The sequence below is a fragment of the Lepidochelys kempii genome, chromosome 14, assembly GCF_965140265.1.
Source record: "Lepidochelys kempii isolate rLepKem1 chromosome 14, rLepKem1.hap2, whole genome shotgun sequence".
NCBI classification, from domain to species: Eukaryota; Metazoa; Chordata; order Testudines; family Cheloniidae; genus Lepidochelys; species Lepidochelys kempii.
In genome coordinates this window covers 41348255-41369545 of record NC_133269.1, presented here as the reverse complement: position 1 = coordinate 41369545, position 21291 = coordinate 41348255, and the positions used below count along the sequence as shown (strand labels likewise).

Below are 21291 nucleotides of genomic sequence, written 5' to 3'. Positions count from 1 at the left end.
CATATTCCATTTACATCGTATTTCCATAAAACATAATGGAGTGTAACATCACAAACACGTCTCAGCGCTGTGCGTGAAGTGGAGCGGTGAGCGGAGGTGGAACAGATCAGCTGGGATGTGCGTGCCGCTTCTTTGGAAATGGCGAATCTGTGAATACCACGTGTGCCCAGCGGCCAGACACTCCCAGAGGACACTAAGCTGCAGTGGCAGTCGCTAACTGGCAGAGCGATGGCAAGGCCTGGAAGAGAGTTCTTGTGTCGCTCATTGCAGGTGGAGCTGGGGAGCTGACCCCCAGCAAGGCACAAACAAGATTTCCTCTCACTCAGGTAGCAAGGTGCCTCACAGCCTTGGGAGGGGAATGGGTGTCACAGATCCAACAAGGTATCCCCTGCCAGCCGCCCACCAGACTGCTGTGAAAGGACCCAGCCGCTGGGTCCCCAGGTATTTGAAGGGTGCAGCCACTGTCCCAGTCTTGACACAAACTCTTTGTCTAGCTCTCCCTCCTGAGATCTGGAACCTGCTGTCCAGCTGCCTAGCCTCTGGGCTGAGTGCTGGCCCTTCAGACTCCCCCCACCGCACCATCGCGGAGACACACCTTCTCCTGGGACTCCATCCATGGGCCTTCTGGGTTACCCTTTTGCGCTCGTCAGTGGCACATGGCACCTGTGAAGCAGATAACACACACAGGGGCACGTTGCACAGAGCCTAACACTGCTGATCTTTGATACTTAGTCACATAAAACACAAGCAAGGACAGATCACACAGAACACAACCACCGTCCTGACCCCAGAACCCTTCCCTAGCTCCCCCATCCCTTGGGAACCTCTGGGGACCATATGGGCTCAGGAAGGGTCTCCTGGCTCATTCAGGCTTCTACATCCTGGGGTGCTTCTCCATCCTGGAGTCTCCTTCCTTGGTTTGGCTTCTCTCCTGTCTGGTGCTTCCCAGCCATGTGTGTTTCCTGATTTAAACCACCACCACCCCTGCTGATCTTTGTCCTGTGTTTCATACCTAGGCGCCGACTCTGTGGGCTGGAGCACCCATGGAAGCCAAGCTCCCCCACCCACCCCTCCAGCCCACTGTGGATCAGCTGTTCCATGGTGTGCAGGAGGCTCTGGGAGGAGCGTGGACTACAGTACAAAGTTATAGCAGCAACGCTGTGTTTGTCGGGGCTGTGAAACAAACACACCCCTGGCTGACGTAGGTATGCCAATGTGACCCCAGTGCAGACGCAGCTATGACAACGGAAGAGGGCTCCCATCCACAGATTACTTCGTCTGGGGTGCTGGGGCTCCTACACCAGCAGAAAAACCCCTTCTGTAGGCGTCTGCCCACATGGGGCCATGCGGGCACAGCTGTGATATGGGTAGAGCAGATGTACCCTTAATCTCTTTGTGCCTAAATTCCCCATGTGTAAAAGCAAGATTATATTACCTCTCTCTTTTGTCTGTTTTGGCTGTGAGCACTTTGGAGCAGGGACTGTCTCTCGCTGTGTGTCTGGGCAGCGCCCGGCACCACGGGGCCCTGATCTCAGCTGGGGCAGGGACTGTCTCTCGCTGTGTGTCTGGGCAGCGCCCGGCACCACGGGGCCCTGATCTCAGCTGGGGCAGGGACTGTCTCTCGCTGTGTGTCTGTGCAGCGCCCGGCACCACGGGGCTCTGATCTCAGCTGGGGCAGGGACTGTCTCTCGCTGTGTATCTGGGCAGCGCCCGGCACCACGGGGCCCTGATCTCAGCTGGGGCAGGGACTGTCTCTTGCTGTGTGTCTGGGCAGCGCCCGGCACCACGGGGCCCTGATCTCAGCTGGGGCAGGGACTGTCTCTTGCTGTGTGTCTGTGCAGCGCCCGGCACAACAGGGCCCTGATCTCAGCTGGGGCAGGGACTGTCTCTCGCTGTGTGTCTGGGCAACGCCTGGCACCACGGAGCCCTGATCTCAGCTGGAGCAGGGACTGTCTCTCGCTGTGTGTCTGGGCAGCACCCAGCACAACAGGGCCCTGATCTCAGCTGGGGCAGGGACTGTCTCTCGCTGTGTGTCTGTACAGCGCCTGACACCGCGGGGCCCTGATTTCAGTAAGGTTCCCAATAAAGAATCATAGAAATACAGGGCTGGAAGGGACTGCAAGAGGTCCCCTCATCTAGCCTCTGCACTGAGGCAGGACCAAGTAAATAAACCTAGACCGTCCCTGAGAGGTGTTTGTCCAACCTGTTTGAAAAAAACACAGATGACGGGGCTTCCACATCTTCCCTTGATAACTTGTTCCTGTGCTTAACTCCCCTGAGAGTTAGAGAGTTTTCCCTAATATCGAACCTAAATCTTCCCTTGCTGCAGATTAGGCCTGTTACTTCTTTTGCTGCCCTCGGTGGACACGGGGAACAATTGATCACCGTCCTCTTTGTAACAGCCCTTCAGATATTCGCTCGGTCTTCTTTTCTCAAGTCAAAACACACCCAGGTTTTTCACTTTTCCTCATAGGGCAGGTTTTCTAAACCTTTTGTCCTTTTTGTTGCTCTCCTCTGGACTCTCTCCAGCTTGTCCACAGCTTTCTTGAAGTATGGTGCCCAAAGCTGGACACAGTACTCCAGCTGAGGCCTCACCCATGCCAAACAGAATGGGACAATATCCTCCCAGGTCTCCCATACAACATTTCTGTTAATACACCCCAGAAAGATATTAGCCTTTTTCACAGCGGCATCACACGGACTCGTGTTCAGTTTTTGGTCCACTCGAACCCCCAGATCCTTTTCGGCCGTACTGCCGATGGACACTGTGAGGTGGACAGTCCGTTATGCCCCGCCTTGTTCTTGAGCCTTTGTTTTTCCCTTTGCACTTGTCTTTATTGAATTTCATCTAGTTGATTTCAGAACAATTCTCCAATTGAGCATGGTCATCTTCCGTTCTAATCCTGATCACCAAAGTGCTTGCCACCCCTCCCAGCTTGGCGAATTTTATAAGACATACACTCCACTCCCTTATGCAAGTCATTAATGAAAATATTGACTAGTACAAGACCGAGGACTGACCCCTGTAGGACCCCACTAGACAGCTGATAAATAAATAACACATAATAACAAAGTGGGGAGAGGGAATACAGAGCTGGCCTAAAAGCATCAATAACAGCCTCCTCTACTCTCGTGTTCCTACATAGCTTCGGTTATCTTCCATAATCAAAGACCTGGGTTCTAATCCCCTTCTCCTGGATATGGCACTTCCTCAGTCTGTGACTCAGTTTCTCCATTCCAGAAGTGGGTTAATGATTAAGGTAAAGCTCACTGGATGTTTCCTGCAGAATGAAAGTTGCACAGCCTAAGGAGATGGCGCAATTCTCAGGGGCAGGTTTACCGAAAGCAGTGAGCACTCACACTGGAATGTAACTCTTCTAGTTCATGCACTGGGCTGGGACTGAGGAGATCCAGGGGCAGTTTCCAGATCAGTTTCAGACTCGCTGTGTGACCTTGGGCAAGTCACCGTGTCTCTCGCTCCGTGCCTCGGTTTCGCTGTCTGTGAAAAGGCAGTCATAACCCTTCATTTGTAATGATAGCCAGCTCTCGAAGAGCACGGGGACTCACGGACTCACAAAGGAGGTAAATAGCCTCCCCCTCTTGTCAAAGATGGGGAAGTTAAGGCACAGAGAGGAGGAGTGACTTGGGGAAGGTCCTCAAGCAGGCCCAAGGCCAGGCCAGCAATAGAATGCAGATGTCCAGAGTCACCATCCAGTGCTGAGGCCACTATGCCTCACTGCTTAGACCATGAGCTTTTTTGGACTGGGACCAGGGCTGTCCTTAGGATTTATGGGGCCCTACGCATACTCGCCTGCCCCCGCGCTTACCAACTCCTCCCACTCCCTCCTAGCGCTTCTGGAGCACCACGAACAGCTGATTCGCGCAGGAGAGGGGACGGGGCCTGCTTGGGGGAGGAGGCAGGAAAGAGGTGGAGCAGGAGCAGAAAGAGGTGGGGGGAGAGCTTAGGGGAAGGGGTGAAGTGGGGGTGGGGCCTGGAGCAGAGCAGGAGGTTGAGCACCCCCCGGCAAGATGAGAAGCTGGCGCCTATGGTCCCAGTGGTGCCCCAAACTTTCGGATTCCCTAGGCGTATGCTACGTGTGCCTAAGGACGGCCCTGACTGCGACTGTCTCTCCCTGTGTGTCTGGGCAGCGCCCAGCACAATGGGACCCTGATCTCAGCCGGGGCAGGACTGTCTCTTGCTGTGTGTCTGGGCAGCGCCCGGCCCAACGGGGCCCTGATCTCAGCCGGGGCAGGGACTGTCTCTTGCCGTGTGTCTGGGCAGCGCCCGGCACAATGGGGTCCTGATCTCAGCCGGGGCAGGGACTGTCTCTCCCTGTGTGTCTGGGCAGCGCCCGGCCCAACGGGGCCCTGATCTCAGCCGGGGCAGGGACTGTCTCTCTGTGTGTCTATGCCCCTGTCAGTCACTGTCAGAGACCAGACTAGATGGACCTCACAGGGGGGGGATTTCTCTACCCCTGTCTCAAAATCCCACGACAGCCGCAGTGTCCATCTCCCGACCCCCACCCCCCGACTTGGGAGTGACTCAGTCACCGGTTTCCTGCCCCCCCCCACCCCACCCCCCGTCGCTAGTAGCCAGGCTTAAAAATCGGACCCACGCCCGCCTCACACCCAAATCGGCATTTTTCAGCGCAAAAAAGTTGGGCTTGGGCGTTTCCTCCCAGCCCCCCCCCCCCCCTTAACCCACCCGCCTGAGTGCTTCGTACCCCTGGGGGGGGAAATAAATCCTGCTTTGTTTGGCAGGTGCCAGCTCTGCATCTCTGCAAACCTCTGCTGTCACGGGCTGCAGCAGGGGAACGGCTCCAGCCCCTGGGTACAGTTACTGCAACGGCTGCTCCCTGGTGCGAGGCCTCGGATCCAGCCGGAAACCCGCTGGGCTGGGTGGCTCCGCCCGGGTCGCCCGGCTGCAGCCGCATGACCCCAGCCAATCCGGGTTTGCACCTCGCCGGGCCACAGCGATTCGGGACCGTGGGGGTGGAAGGAGCAGAGAGACCGGTCGCTCAGGCTCGGAGCAGGGCGGATATTTCGTTGCGAATCGGGGACGGGGGCGAGACAAATAGTTCTGCGCAGAGGCAGGTCAGCCAGTCGTGTGTGTGGTCTGGCCCTTGCGTGAGGGAATCAGACCTGCTCTGTGCAGGTGACGGACTGAATTAATGGATCCCTGCGTTAGGGTCACAGATCTGCCACACCGGTGTCATTGAACCGGCGTCTTTCCTGTGATTTAGGAGCACGCTCGGGCACTCACATCTCTTGGGAGGCAGCACAATCTAGTGGTAGCAGACGGAAGAGTCAGGACTCCTGGGTTCTGTCCCCAGCTCTGGGAGGGGAGTGGGGCTAGTGGTTAGAGCAGGGGAGACTGGGAGTCAGGACTCCTGGGTTCTGTCCCCAGCTCTGGGAGGGGAGTGGGGGCTAGTGGTTAGACCAGGGGACACTGGGAGTCAGGACTCCTGGGTTCTGTCCCCAGCTCTGGGAGGGGAGTGGGGTCTAGTGGGTTAGAGCAGGGGGGCTGGGGGTCACCTCCATTGACCCTTGCCAGCTGAACATCTCTCTCTCTCCCGAGTCTGCTCACCTCCCCACAAACCCACTCCATGGCTCTGAAATCCCATTGCCCCATTCTCGCTTCCCAGGGTGATGGACCTGCAAAGCGAGTGACTGCATCTCCCATCAGCCCCTCCCTACTGCATGCTCCCTTTCCCCTGCCCCTGTAAGAGGAAAGGTCCTGAGCCAGGGGACGGCCAGGCTCTATTGTGGGGTGGGAGCCCCAGGAAGCGTGGGCAGAGCCGCCCATGAAACAGGCCGCCCCCAGAGATCACAACTGGTGCCAGTCTGCATGGGGTTTGTAGGGGAGCAGCAGCGGCTGGGCAGGGAACCAGTATAGGGGGGTCCAAGGAGAGCCACTAACAAAACCTGGCTGGGAAACCCGTAAGTGCTTATTTGCCGGAATAGAGACTTGACTGGGCACCCAAGGCCCTAGGCCTTGTGGCCACCTGGTGCAGGGCAGCCTCTAACCCTAATAAGCGCCCCCCCCCCAGGGGCAGTGCGGTGCATGGCAGCCTGTAACCCGAACAGAAGCGTGGGTGGGTCGGAGGACGACCAGTGTCCCCCGTGCGTTTGCTGCGGTGCTCTAAGCGTCTTCCCCTGCTGGAGTCACTGGGGGCGGGCGGAGCGGAAATCCCCAGCCGCACCACGGCAGGATGACGTGCCCCATTGATGTCTCTGGGGCAGGGGTGGGTGACGGCCGAGGGCGCCGTGGTCAAGAGAGAAGGAGCGGGGCAAGGCTGGGGTGCAAGGCTGCAGAAGGGAGCTCAGGGCAATGAGGGCGGGAGGCAGTGGGGCCCAAGGAGGCAGCAGGGGCTGGGGGGATGTGGGGTGGGGCAGAGAAGGCAGCGGGGGCCAGGGCAATGGGGGGATGGGTGGGGAGCCTGGGGAGATGGCAGGGGTGATGGGGCGGGTGGGGAGCCCAGGGCAGGGGTGCCGGAACAGGGGGAACCAGGGGGCCATGGCCCGTCCACATTTCACCACAGGCCCCACCCCCACCTCTCCTCTTCCCCGAGGCCCCGCCCCCTGGCCCTGCCGGCAGAGCCCTGCCGAGGAGCCCAGGCAGCTGTGGGGAGCCGTGGACCCTCCACCTGCCCTGGGGGAAGGGCCTGGCGGGTGGGGACATGGGCTGGGGGCTACTCTCAGGCTCCCCCCAGCCTTGGCAGGTGGAGGGGCCCAGGCTCCCCAGCCTGGCTCTGGCTTCCGTCTTGGCCGGGGGCGTGGCCCCGGGGGTCAGAGGAGGGGCATGGGCGGGGCCATGAAGGGGGCGGAGTCCCTGGCCCCCCTACTTTTTGGAAGCCTCTGCCGCCCCTGGCCCCTGGAGGCAGCGGGGGGCAGGGGCGTTAAAATACAAGTTCGCCCAGGGTGCGGTTTTTCCAGAGGCCGGCCCTGCTCTGGGGCTAGGCTTTGAACTCCCCGTCTCGAGGACAGTACAAAGCCCCTCTCTCCGGGCTAGGCTCCGGGGGTGGGGGACGCTCTCTTCTCCAGCCGTGGCTCCAGGAAACCTCTTCCCCCAACCCAACCCTGTTAGCTGCTGAGCAGGGGGCTCCCCGCACTGTTTGGGCTCAGTGGATCGGGTCGCTCGTCTTGGTAGCCCTGTCCCCTGCCGTCCTTCCCCCTCCCCCGCCTGCCACCCCAGGCCAGTGTCCCCAAACTCCTGATGGCCTATTCCCCACTGCAGCCATCCCACCTCCCTCCTCCCACCCCACCCCCCTTCCAAATCAAGCCCCCGCGACATAGGCAGCCGTCAGACAGCTTGCGTCCCCTTTCGCATGGGGTGAGCTCAGCCCTGGTTAGATGTTGGAGACTCAGACGTTTCTGTCTTCCACAAGAGACGTGGGGCCTGGGGTGGGTGCGGAGGTGAGCCAGGAGGAATCTCGGGGGGGACGCCCTGGTCTATCTGACACTGGAGTGTCAGATGAGGTGATTGTTCTGCCCGCCGGCCCAGCCCATCTTAGAATTATAGCATCATAGGACTGGAAGGGACCTCGAGAGGTCATCTCGTCCAGTCCCTGGCACTCATGGCAGGACTAAGTATTATCTAGACCACCCCTGGCAGATTTGTCCAACCTGCTTTTTAAAATCTCCAATGATGGAGATTCCCTTCCCTAGGCAATTTATTCCAGTGCTTAACCACCCTGACAGTTAGGAAGTTTTCCCTAATCATAGAATATCAGGGTTGGAAGGGACCTCAGGAGGTCATCTAGTCCAACCCCCTGCTCAAAGCAGGACCAAGCCCCAATTTTTGCCCCAGATCCCTAAATGGCCCCCTCAAGGATTGAACTCACAATGTTGGGTTTAGCAGGCCAATGCTCAAACCACTGAGCTATCCCTCCCCACTAATGTCCAACCTAAACCTCCCTTGCTGCAAATTAAGCCCATTGCGTCTTGTCCTGTCCTCAGAGGTTAAGGAGAACGATTTACCTCCCTCCTCCTTGTAACAACCTTTTATGTACTTGAAAGCGGGTATCATGTCCCCTCTCAGTCTGCTCTTCTCCAGACTAAATAAACCCAGTGTTTTCAATCTTCCCTCATAGGTCGTGTTTTCTAAACCTTTCATCATTTTTGTTGCCCTTCTCCGGATTTTCTCCAGTTTGGCCACATCTTTTCGGAAATGTGGCGCCCAGAACTGGACACAACACTCCGGTTGAGGCCGTATCAGCGCGGAGTGGAGCGGAAGAATTACATCTCGTGTCCTGCTTACTGCACGCCTGCTCATACATCCCAGAGCGATGTTCGCTTTTTTTGCAACCGTGTTACATCTTGATGCCAACGCTGCCCATGGTCTCGCCTGGAGAGGAGGGGGGGCAGAGTCTCCAGTCCATCCCCAGGGTGGAGGGAGCAGCTGGCTCATGGGACTGGGACACGGGGCCTTTCCCCCTAGGGGGTCCCAGCTCTGATCCAGCCCCAAAGCTGGAGGACTGTCTGGCTCAGGGGGGCGGGTAATGGGACACAGAGCCTTTCCCCCTAGGGGGTCCCAGCTCCAATTGGGCCCCAGGGTGGGGGACTGGATGGTTCAGGGGGACGGGGAATGGGACACGGAGCCTTTCTCCCTAGGGGGTCCCAGCTCTGATCCAGCCCTAAGGCAGAGGGACTGGCTGGCTCAGGGGGGCCAGGAATGGGACAGGGAGCCTTTCCCCCTAGGGGGTCCCAGCTCCAACTGGGCCCCAGGGTGGGGGACTGGATGGTTCAAGGGGCAGGGAATGGGACACGGAGCCTTTCCCCTCTAGGGGGCGCCAGTTCCAATCTGGTTTTCACCCCCATGGGTGAAACAAGTGGGTGGGTTCTCAGCACTGTTCTTTGCAGACGCTCACATCAGAAGGAACCTGCTGGCAGTGTCCGTCGAGCGTCGTGGATGGGCTCCAGTGACCGAGCTCCCCTCTGTCTCCAGCAGGCAATGCCGGGAAGCGAGGTCGGGGGGAGTGTGCGCCGCTGCTGGCCATCCCGTCCCTGCTCTGAGCTCCCAGCGCTGCCTGGCTCCTGCCCCGAACTCGCTCCGCAGGGAGGAAATAAGCCAAATGACCTAGCAGAGCAAGGATTTTATTGGAAGCATTTAGAGCATCAGAAACGAGGAGCAGAGAGAGATGCAGCCATCCTCTTCACCCCCACCCAGGCATCCCAGCAATACAAAGGCCTTGAGATCACTGACCATATGGGAAGGAGACGTGGTTGGGGGGTGGAGGGGTGAAGTGATCCAGGTTGGGTGGGGAGAGATCAGGGAAATGGTGGATGAGGGGATGGGGGTGGGGAATTTACACAGGGAGGGCAATAAGCGCTTACTCCCGTCCACAACTAAGCATTGAGCAAAAGGTCTTGGAACACAATGGGAGAAACTGAAGCACACAACAATGGAGTGGCCCAGTCAGGGGCATGACAGGAGAGTGGGGGATAGACCCCATGAGTACAGACTCCCAGCCACCCCCCACCCCAAACCACTAGACTCCACTCCCTTCACAGAGCTCGGCTAGTACCCAGGAGGCCTGGCCCGCATTCCCCCTCCCACTCTAACCACTAGACCCTACTCACAGAGCTGGGACAGAACCCAGGAGTCATCATCCCCATTCCCACCCTGCTCTAACCACTAGACCCCATTCCCCCCAGAGCTGGGATAAAAGCCCCCATTCTCTTGCTCTAATGGCTAGACCCCACTCCCCACCAAGAGCTGGGGATAGAACCCAGGAGTCCTGGCCCGCCCCAACTCTAACCCCTACACCCCACTCTTCTCCTACAGCTGGAGATAGAACCCAGGTGTCCTGAGTCCCATTCCCTTGCTCTCACTCCTAAACCATACCCCCCACAGCTGGGGACAGAACCCAGGCGTCCTGCCCTCCTCCTGCCTTAGCTGCTAAACCTCACCAGCTCGCTCCTCACGCCCTGTGGATTAAGGGCCGTTGGGCAGCATGGGATTGGAAGAGCTCGGCATTGACACATCTCCTGTTCCTGCTCCCCCTCCAACACCATTGTCAGCAGAGACCCTGGGCATGGACGACATCACGCGTCCTGCATGGTTGGGCAGCTCCGAGAGGCTCGGCACATAGGGGATGCTGGGGTCCTTATAGACTGGCCGGAAGTGCCCAGATGGCCTGCCTGAGCCAACCGCATAGCGAGCACCCGGCATCCCATGCTGTGTTGGGGAGCACCCCACTGATATAGCCGGCCTGGCTCCTTCATAGGTTCCGGGGCCATTTATTCCATATGATCCGGGCCCAGGTTGTTCCTGTGACCCAGTTCCGGCTGCTTCGTACGGTGCACATCCGGTTCCTCCATAGGATCCAGTCCCGGTTCCTCCATAGGCCCCGGGCCCATCTATCCCATACGATCCGGGCCCAGGTCCTTCATGTGATCCAGTCCCGGTTCCTCCGTAGGATCCAGTCCCGGCTCCTCCATAGGCCCCGGGCCCATCTATCCCATACGATCCGGGCCCAGGTCCTTCATGTGATCCAGTCCCGGTTCCTCCGTAGGATCCAGTCCCGGCTCCTCCATAGGCCCCGGGCCCATCTATCCCATACGATCCGGGCCCAGGTCCTTCATGTGATCCAGTCCCGGTTCCTCCGTAGGATCCAGTCCCGGCTCCTCCATAGGCCCCGGGCCCATCTATCCCATACGATCCAGGCCCAGGTCCTTCATGTGATCCAGTCCCGGTTCCTCCGTAGGATCCAGTCCCGGCTCCTCCATAGGCCCCGGGCCCATCTATCCCATACGATCCGGGCCTAGGTCCTTCATGTGATCCAGTCCCAGTTCCTCCGTAGGATCCAGTCCCGGCTCCTCCATAGGCCCCGGGCCCATCTATCCCATACGATCCGGGCCCAGGTCCTTCATGTGATCCAGTCCCGGTTCCTCCGTAGGATCCAGTCCCGGCTCCTCCATAGGCCCCGGGCCCATCTATCCCATACGATCCGGGCCCAGGTCCTCCATACGATCCAGAATCAGTTCCTCCATATACCCCAGGCTCGTTACCAACCCCCTGCCCCTGTGGGCGGACCTGGGGCTGCAGGATCCCCGCTGGCTGCATGTAGGGGTCCACGCCAGCTGGTAGCGGTTCCAGCGCTGGCTCCTCCAGCCGTGGGATGCACTTGGACGCCGAGCCTACAAGAGAGGCGGAGAGGTTATTCACTGGCACAACCCTTGATTAACACAGCACTCAGTCTGCCTGGGTGCCCTTCCACAAAGGCAAGTTCAGCCACACTAACGCTTCTTAAAATCAGGAAATACGGAGTTAAGATAAATACCCCCCACAACCTTAACTCTGCCCCCCCCCCCGGAGGTGGCAAGAGCCTCTGCATTCTGGTTATCGAATGGTGGAGGGATTTGATGGAGCAGATCGGCAGAGTTGTGATTGTGAAACGAGGAGATCGGTGGCGGGGGCTGCCGTGAGCCCCTTTCCCTGACTCTGGTCTGTGAGCAAAGGAAGAGGTGCACCAGCCCCCTTCAAGTCAGCACGGCATTGGGTAGTATTGTGTCAGCAGTAGGTGTGGCCTTAACAAACCCCCAGTGCCACCTGGGTTACACAAATAGCCTGATCTCGACATGTACATTCTGGTCCACCAAAGAACACCACCTGAGATCGTAAGTGACAGCTGGGATCATGCTGGTGATTAATATCGTTGTGAAATGTCTGTACAGCTCCTATGCGAGGAATTACATCTGTGTACTGAAAATCTGTTCCGACCATCTGTATCGAGGCAGGGATGACAAAGAGGTTTTCTGCCGGACAAATATCTCTGGGTCGGCATGTAAACGAAGCATTGTAAGCCAACCCAGTAGAAGCCTCATTTACATATCAACTCAGCTGAGGGGATGTGAAATCAACAGGCACGTAGCACACCGTAGAATAAGCTACAGGGAGGGTGTTCCTGACTCTAGGGACAGATGACAAACTTTAGGGGCTATAAAAGGAAGTGTGAAAGTAGAATGAATTATATTGAAATTATAATTCATTAAAGAAATGCTACTTGAAGGGTTTGTTGAAATATAGTTGTCAGGAAGAGAAACATTAAGGAGTGTGAGACAATGGGTCCTCAAACTGATTAACTTAGAGCTCCTACTGAGCTAGGAGATTGGTAAACGTTAGTATGCAAATGAGATATGCATGTATATTTGTCAGTTTCTGCTTTCTTTTGTCTCTTATGTTAAATTGGCTTTGGCTTAGCTGTACAAATAAGTTATCTTGAGCCTCAGAGAGGGGCTCACGTCTGGGTGCATTAGCGAAGCGCTTTGCTAATAAACAGAGTGGTCTGACAAATTATGTGAGTCCTGAATCTGACTTTGACAGAAGGCAAGGAAGACCCCCCTTTATCTGGCACCTAAGAAATCAGCAGGCAGTGCGGTTACATTCATGAAAACGGGATCGCAGCCAACTTTGGGTGACAGGCTGCGTTGTCTGGGGTGAGATCACTTTCAAAGTTAGCCGGCTAAGTGAAGGCTAGTCTCTAGAAAGCTGGTTATGTTTTATATGCACCCTGTTTTGTTTCCATTGTCTTTCCCCGCTATCACTTGTACCTTCGATAATAAAATTATTGCTGTCATCACTATAAATGTATCTCAGTGCCGTGGTATTATGCCAGGAGTTGAATCACATCAGCTTCCCTTGAGGGCAGAGGACCTGGTATGACAGTGAGTGTTCACCAGAGAAGACCCACCGAATTGCAAGGCAATCCACATAACCCTGCAGGTTTTAGAAGAGTCTGCCTTTAAAGGGAAAGTTGATCTCAACCTTAATTAGAGCAGGGTTGGTGCTCTGCTATAATATTGTCCATCTCCTGTTAATTGGTGCAGGGGATAGGGGACTACCACTAGGGGCAATGTAATAGGTGACTTCCCAGTCCACTGAAGTCAATGAGGAAGAGGATGTCTTTCCATTGACTTCAACAGACCCCATGCCCTTAGTGCAAAGGTAATCCCTATTGTGTGTCCCCACCTGGGCACCCTGTGACAGCACTGCACCTTTCATGGAAGAGGAGTAGGGTCTAGCAGTTAGAGCAGGAGGGCTGGGAGTGAGAACTCCTGGGTTCTAGTCCCAGCTCTGGGAGGGAAGTAAAGTCTAGTGGTTACAGCGGGGGGGGGGGGGGGCGGGGAGCTGGGAGTCAGGATTCCTGGGCTCTATTCCTAGTTTCTGTATCCTTGCTCATTAGGAGAGCCTGGCAGCAAGCGAAATTACCAGGCACGTACTGGGTGTGTGTGTGAGAGAGAGCTTTTGAAGTCACTGGGTGTTGAGGAGTTTCATGATTATTAGGCTGAAGATCAAAACAGTCATAAAAACTAGTCAACCTGGAATTAATAACCCCCAGCCGCCCCACCTGCTTCTTTCTGACTCACTCCCGCACTTTATAAACAAGCTAATGAGGACAGGCTGACTCCACCAGGAATTTCTGCTCAGGTCCAGGGCTGATCTATCCCCTCTGCTTCCAGGATCCTTCCCCGAGTCCCATAAGAGCTCCCCACCCCACGCACCTCCCCCTCTGCTGGGATGCCTCCTGCATCTGCCATCCCGGCCTACTCTCCCCACCCCATCCATCTCCCCCTCTACTGGGATACCTCTTCAAAAAAAACCCCTCTCCAGCCCGCGTTCCCGATACCACCCACCTCTGCTCTTTCTGGGTTCCCTACCCAATTCGCCCCCAGCCTGCACCCCCCACACTGCCCGCCTCTCCCTCTGCATTCTCCGCACCACCCCCATTGCAACCTCCCACCCGGCTTGTTCTCCCCAGCCGACACCACCCCACCACCCCATCGCAGCCGTCACTGACATCACAACCAGTGGCAGCCCCTCCGAGCCATGGAAGCCAAAGGCACAGCGGACGGCCTTTAACCCCCAGGGAGGCCCAGGACCTACCTGGGAGATGGAGACACAGAACCAGGAGAATCATGGGAGTCACGCCAAGGGGCGACTGTCCGCCGCCGCCGGAAACCATCCTGGAGGCCTTTGGGGGCAGCAGTGGCTGACCTCGTCTCTGCTGGCTGGGGTAAAGCGAGCTGCACCGTCCCGGCTCCAAGCTCTGGGATTTATACCGCCTGCTCCCAAACCCCGCCTCTCACCTGGGACTGGGGCTGGGCAGGGTCATCCCAGAGCTCCCAGACAGGATGCTCGCCCAGTGTCGTCACTGCAATTTTGTTAACCCTTGGGAAACCAGCCAGCTATGGGGTGCCCGGAGTTGGGAACCAGGTGTTGTGTGGCAGGGGTCAGGAAGGGATCCGGGCCACTGAGGAGGAGGGTGGCATAGGGAAGGGGAAGCTGGGAGGGGTCTCAGCAGTAGGGGAGGTGGGTGACATGGAGGGGGTTACAGGCTGGGAGGGGGTCAGGGCAGGGGTCCCTGCAGTGGAGGGACAGGCAGGGTGGGGAACACAGGCTGGGAAGGAAGGGATCACGGAGGGAATCTGGTAGGGGGGCAGATGGGTGGCAGGGGCTGTTTGGGGAACGAGGAGTGGAAACGGGTGGGTGCCGTGGAATGGGGGGATCAGAGGATTTTGGTAGTGGGGGTGACATGGGGAGCATGGAGGCAGAACTGAGGAGATCAGGAGCTGGGAGCCATCTGGGGCTTACATGAGGGGACGGGGGAGCTTGGAGGGGGGAGCACTGTGGAGTTAACCCCTTAAAGCCCGTGGAGCCACATTCTGAGTGGAGGATGGGATAGAAACTCCAGGGGAGATGGGGCTGAGGCAGGGTGAAACGTACCAGATCCCCTGGCTGCCCTTTATACCGCAAAGTCCCTTCAGCATCATTGTTTAATAGTGGTGTTGCTCCTTAATAAGTAGCAACGGCAAAATAATATCAGTCCTGTTATATCAGGGCCCCACGGTGCCGGGCACTTCACAGACACACAACGAGAGACAGTCCCTGCCCCAGCTGAGATCAGAGCCCCATTGTGGCAGACACACAGTCCCTGTCACAAAGACCCTTCAGTCTACGTAGACAAGAGAAGGATCATTATTACAGGTAGAAAACTGAGGCTCAGAAAGATGCAGTGACTTGCTCTAGGTCAGACCAGGGGGTCAGTAGCACAGCTGGGAATTGAACCCAGATCTCCTGAGTCCTAGCCCATTGGTTTAAGCTTAGGGACACCCAGTCAGGAATGAGGACCCCACTGTCCTAGGCACTGAACACCTAATGCTGAGCAATGACAGGGCCCCATCTCCAGGAGGGGGAATTCACAGTGTGGTAGATTAGCATGGAGAGGGGACAAACCAGCCCTCCTGGGGGCAGGGGAGGGAACATCAGGGGTGCCCCTCATACTGTGGGGAGGGGTGGTGGGAGGTGTGACCCAAGGACTTCCAGATGCCAACTGGCAGCAGGCATAGAGGTGCATAGGAGTGACCCGTCCATTCCACTTGAGAATATCACGTAATTCTCTAACGAAAGCCTGTGTCACACTGGCCATCCGAACCACCGTGGAGACGTACGTATGGAGAACAGGTGAGGACTTGTGTGTACATGCCGGAAATGACGCTCTCCAGGCCAGCGGCTCTCAACAAAAGTCTCACAGCCACTATTACTGAAAATTGGTGACTTTCTCATTTTTACCATAGGATTATAAAATAAATCGTTGGGAATATAAAGCTCGTACTTCCATTTCCGCGTATGGAGCGGTATAAACAAGCCAGTGTCTGGATGAAATTTTAGTTTGTACTGACCGTACTCATGCTTTTTATGTAGCCTGTTGTAAAATTAGGCAAATATCTAGATGAGTTGATATACCCAATGGAAGACCGCTGCGTACCCCCAGGGGACACGTACCCCTGATTGAGAACCACTCCAGAGACGACCTGTGTCTGCTGATAGTGGAAGGGCACAACCCCAGAACATACAGGATCAGGTCCCAAAAGCCCTTTATACATTTTCTTGACCACATGCAGTCCTTGGGTGAACAACAGTGTCTCTGAAGTACCCTCCTATTTCCTAAACATCATCAGTATTTAGCTCCATGGATTAACATAAGGCAATCGCCTGTCTCCCATCATTTGCAGGCGATTTGCTATATACTTCAAAGAGAAATCAAGACAATGCTATCACTTCATTTTCCACTTTATGCATCTGATGAAGTGAGCTGTAGCTCACGAAAGCTCATGCTCAAATAAATTGGTTAGTCTCTAAGGTGCCACGAGTCCCCCTTTTCTTTTTGCGAATACAACTACCTTCACAGTTCTAAATGTTAACATCCCCTTTTGATCTCTGAATGAACAGAATACAGTGATAGACAGGAACCATCTGGTTACACTGTTAATCCCTAACAATATATATGAAACCACACAAAAACACGAACATTATCTGTTAACGGTCTCTAATGAGGTTGAATCTGTGTCAATTAGCCTGCTAGTTGTTTCAGAGTAGCAGCCGTGTTAGTCTGTATTCGCAAAAAGAAAAGGAGGACTTGTGGCACCTTAGAGACTAACCAATTTATTTGAGCATGAGCTTTCTAGTTGTGTAACCCTTTCTGGCCCTGTGTCACAGTCACAAACAAACAAAAATAAAATACACTTTCTAATGGCTAAGGCGTAACTTAACAAGCTACAGGCTTGGTTCAAGGTAGATTTCTTACGACTCTTTTGTTCCCAGAAACTTCACACACACACCCCTTGGCTGAAGGACCCAACAGTATGCAAGAGCTCTGACCTCCGTCTAGGGATGGATAACTCTGGGGTTCTCTGCCTCTCCCATTGTACTCCTCTATAAAGCATCTCTCTCAAAGTTTATTGCTCCTGTTTCAAGAGGCGGGTGCCAGACTCCATCCCCAGTCGAGATCGTTAAGTGGTCACCTTTCCCCACGCGCTCTCCTGGATGGTTTCGCTGATCTGTTGTCTCTGCCTGGTGACCAGGCTGGTCAGACAAGCAAATACACCATTCCTGGTGATCTGGACAAGGTGAGTCCCCAGCTAGCGCTTGTGAGCTTTGATGCTTGTTTGCCACGTATGTACGTTGCAATTCCATTGTCACGGCTTCATTTGTATTCAAGACCTGGACAGACCTGTTGGTTCAAATGCAGACTTTAAAACATCTGTCACTCCTCACAGAGGGGACGCAGGGATCACATGCCCACCCACCCCCATATTTCTACTAGGGTGGGAGTGAGGTGAGGGGAACGCACCTGGGAAACACTCCCCTTGAGCCCCACTAGGTGACACCTAGAGCAGGGAAGCGAGACCAGGCTGGCAGCACTGGGAAGCCGGCTGAATCCGTCCCTTCCTCCCCGTTACCAGCTCAGGTACGAGTCTGAACTAGCCTGCCTGGGGTGCGCAGAAGGGCACTCAGGGAGTCAGTCGGGACAATGTGGGGGTGGCAGCAGGGCCCCGGGGTGCTGGGGATGGGGTGGGGAGTCCAGGGAGGCAGCAGAAGCCAGGAGCAATGGGTGGGGGAGGCAAGCGGGTGATGCCAATGAGTTGGGGTACACTGACCAAGCCAGCTGAAATCCACTGCTAGATACCAGGAAGCTCCTTGCCCTCCGGCCTTGGGAAATTCTTAGCATCACAGAGGTGTGACCCCCAGAACCCATTCAGGCCAGCTGGCCAGGGGCCTAATAACATCAGCCACACAATCAGAGGCTCGTATACCTGCACATCCACCAATGTGATATATGCCATCATGTGCCAGCAATGACCCTCTGCCATGTACATTGGTCAAACTGGACAGTCTCTACGTAAAAGAATAAATGGACACAAATCAGATGTCAAGAATTACAACATTCATAAGCCAGTCGGAGAACACTTCAATCTCTCTGGTCACGCAATCACAGACATGAAGGTCGCTATCTTAAAACAAAAAAACTTCAAATCCAGACTCCAGCGAGAAACTGCTGAATTGGAATTCATTTGCAAATTGGATACTATTAATTTAGGCTTAAATAGAGACTGGGAGTGGCTAAGTCATTATGCAAGGTAGCCTATTTCCTCTTGTTTTTTCCTACCCCCCCCCCCCAGATGTTCTGGTTTAACTTGGATTTAAACTTGGAGAGTGGTCAGTTTGGATGAGCTATTACCAGCAGGAGAGTGAGTTTGTGTGTGTATGGGGGTGGGGGGGATGTGAGAAAACCTGGATTTGTGCTGGAAATGGCCCACCTTAATTATGCACATTGTAGGGAGAATGGTCACTTTGGATGAGCTATTACCAGCAGGATAGTGAGTTTGTGTGTGTGGTTTTTGGGAGGGGGGTGAGGGGGTGAGAGAACCTGGATTTGTGCAGGAAATGGCCCAACTTTATTATCATGCACATTGTGTAAAGAGTTGTCACTTTGGATGGGCTATCACCAGCAGGAGAGTGAATTTGTGTGGGGGGATGGAGGGTGAGAAAACCTGGATTTGTGCTGGAAATGGCCCACCTGATGATCACTTTAGATAAGCTATTACCAGCAGGACAGTGGGGTGGGAGAAGGTATTGTTTCATATTCTCTGTGTATAAATAAAGTCTGCTGCAGTTTCCACAGTATGCATCTGATGAAGTGAGCTGTAGCTCACGAAAGCTCATGCTCAAATAAATTGGTTAGTCTCTAAGGTGCCACAAGTACTCCTTTTCTTTTTGCGAATACAGACTAACACGGCTGTTACTCTGAAACCAATTCTGATATGTCCATTCTGGATCACCAAAGAGTATCATGTGAGGTCTTCAGTGAAAGCTGGGGTCACCCTTGTCATGGTTATCAGTGGGAAATGCACATACAGGAACCATGAAAGGAGTTAGGTATGAATACACTGAACATATGGTTTTAAACTCTGCATCAACAAAGCAACCTGGCAGGGTTTCGTCTCTGGAAAGCATGGTATGGTATTGTTTGAGAGGCAACCATTTGTTTCCAATGGGCCCACGCATCCTCTCCAGTATCTCTAGACCAGGTCCCCAAACGGTGGGGCATGCCCCCTTAAGGGCGCATGGAGGAACATTGGGGGGGGGGGGGAGGGCGCAGCGGGGCCCGGGCCAGTCCCCATGAAGGGCGAGATGGGAGCACCACCCAGCCCCACTCCATCCCCAGCTCTGCTCTAGCTCAGTTCCACTCCCAACACCACCCCCGGCCTTGCCCCCAGCCTTGGCCTCTGATTGCAGCTTCGTTCCCAGCCCCAGCCTCTGCCCCCTTACCCCTGTCCGTGCCCCCGCCCCCGAACTGTGGCCCTGCTCCCAGGCCCAGCAGGGGAGTCTCATGGGGGAGAGGGGTGGAGGGACGCGGTCCATGATGGGGACCTCCAGCGATGGGGGGGGGTGGAGTGGAGGAGAGGAGAGGAGGGAGGGACTCACCAGGCAGCGGCGGGCGAGGGGACCTCGGGGAAGGGGCACAGCAGGGAGGGGAAGAGGCAGAACGCAGGTGGGGCCAATGGCACCGACTTTCTGATTTCCGCAGGGGTGCTCCACCCCCGCTCTGCCCCAGGCCTCACCCCCCTCCAGCCCTTCCTCCAAGGGCCCACCCTCACTCCACCCCTGCTCTGCCCCTCCCCCGAGCGCACCCCACCTTCACTCCGCCTCTTCAGCTGATCAGTGGCAGGCGGGAGGCGGTGGGGGGGGAGGGGGAGGAGCTGATTGACAGGGCCGCCAGCGGGCAGGAGGCACTGGAGGGAGTGGGGAGGAGATAACTATTTTTTTTCCATGGGTGCTCCAGCCCCGGAACACCCCCAGGGTCAGCACCTATGAGCAGGGCCACCAGGCGTCCAGCAGTGGGAGGTGGTTGCTGCACCAGGGGAGGCTTAGCCTCCCCTGGCCTATTGTACCCACCACCCATGACTGAGGAAATGAGACTTTTTGGTCGTGAAGCACGATAAGGTACAGGCGGACTGGTCCAAAAGGCTGGAGATAGCAGAGAAGGAAAAGGAAATCGAGCCAGAGGTCGGGAAGTGGGCAGCCCTAGAAGCCACACACCAGAGAGCCCTGGAGGCTGGGACGCAAAAGTTGGAAGCTGAGAAGCAGAAACAGGTGGCAGTAAACGCAACGCGTCGGAGAGCCAAGTACTCCGCCTATGCCAGGACTCATAGACTTTAAGGTCAGAAGGGACCATTAGAATCGTCTAGTCTGACCTCCTGCACAACGCAGGCCATGGAATCTCACCCACCCACTCCTGTGACAAACCCCTAACCTATGTCTGAGCTATTGAAGTCCTCAACTCGTGGTTTAAAGACTTCGAGGTGCAGAGAATCCTCCAGCAAGTGACCCATGTCTCACGCTGCAGAGGAAGGCAAAAAACCCCCAGGCCCTCTGCCAATCTGCCCTGGAGGAAATTTCCTTCCCAACCCCAAATATGGCGATCAGCTGAACCCTGAGCACATGGGCAAGACTCACCAGCCAGACACCCAGGAAAGAATTCTCTGTAGAAACTCAGATCCCACCCCATCTAACATCCCATCACAGGTCATTGGGCCTATTTACCGCTAATAATCAAAGATCAATTCATTGCCAAAATTAGGCTATCCCATCATACCATCCCCTCCATAAACTTATCAAGCTTAGTCTTGAAGCCAGATAGGTCTTTTGCCTCCACTGCTGCCCTTGGAAGGCTGTTCCAGAACTTCACTCCTCTCATGGGTAGGACCACATGGAGGGGACAAACCGTGACCTAGTTACAGAGCAAGTGATGGTGCTGACAACAATTTGACCACCTTTGAAAGGATCTGCAGCGTCCAGAACATCCCTGAGGGATGGAGCCTGGCTGTTTTGCTCTCCCAGCTGGTGACTAAAGCATTACAGGGGTGTAATGACATGGCTGTAAGTGAAACTGTGATAGGATGTTTTTAAATTCCCTGTTAAAGAGGTTTCACATTACACTGGGGACTATACCTCCTCAAATCCTTTGATGTCTGCATCGAAGAAGTGTGAGCCGCTGGGAGAAGGCTCCTAAAACAGCTGCAGATTGCTGACTTGTACGTGCAAGCCACGCTATGCAGGGAGTGCAAGCCAGAAAGAGAAGGGCAAAAACCTGGAGTAGGACCGGGTCCCTGGTTTGTGCCTGGAAATAAGGAACAGAGTGGGGGAGAACAGTCCACACCTCCCCAGTAAACCCTAATTATCAGGCCTGTAATGGGGTACCCTCGCCACTGGGGGACCTCCCTGCAGCTAGATCTGGGGAGTAGCTTTTGCCTAGTCTGGCATCCCCATACTGCTCTTTCCCTGGGCTTCGTTCTACTCTGCCTTCCTTCCACAGACTTTCTTGCTGGCAATGCCTCTGGGTGAACCGTTCCCACAGGCTGGGAGCCAAGGACTTTTCCTCCTACCTACCTCTCCGTACCTGGAGAGTGATTGTAGACTGTCCCTGCTGCCCCCTTCTGTTGCAA

General features: G+C 55.5%; 1 protein-coding gene and 1 long non-coding RNA gene across 2 annotated transcripts; both read right to left on the bottom strand.

The window, feature by feature from the left end:
• Window positions 1-9092: 9092 nt before the first annotated feature.
• On the bottom strand, window positions 9093-14005 carry LOC140897911 (uncharacterized). Its single transcript, XM_073311187.1, has 2 exons — window positions 13889-14005; window positions 9093-11142 (listed from the first exon to the last, which is right to left on the bottom strand). Exons 1-2 carry the CDS (start codon window positions 13965-13967, stop codon window positions 9938-9940), a joined length of 1284 nt encoding a protein of 427 aa, XP_073167288.1. The 5' UTR covers window positions 13968-14005; the 3' UTR covers window positions 9093-9937.
• Window positions 14006-15562: 1557 nt separating this feature from the next.
• On the bottom strand, window positions 15563-21291 carry LOC140897938 (uncharacterized). Its single transcript, XR_012154885.1, has 3 exons — window positions 20798-21291; window positions 17599-17680; window positions 15563-17015 (listed from the first exon to the last, which is right to left on the bottom strand). It is a non-coding gene; the product is annotated as an uncharacterized lncRNA (long non-coding RNA).

What these genes read in the sequence shown, in the direction of transcription:
- LOC140897911 (XM_073311187.1), bottom strand. Translation starts at nt 13,967, where the DNA reads ATGGTTTCCGGCGGCGGCGGACAGTCGCCCCTTGGCGTGACTCCCATG. An exon ending in TCTGTGTCTCCATCTCCCAG is followed by an intron (nt 11,143 to 13,888) that starts GTAGGTCCTGGG and finishes CCTCTCTTGTAG; the next exon opens with GCTCGGCGTCCAAGTGCATC.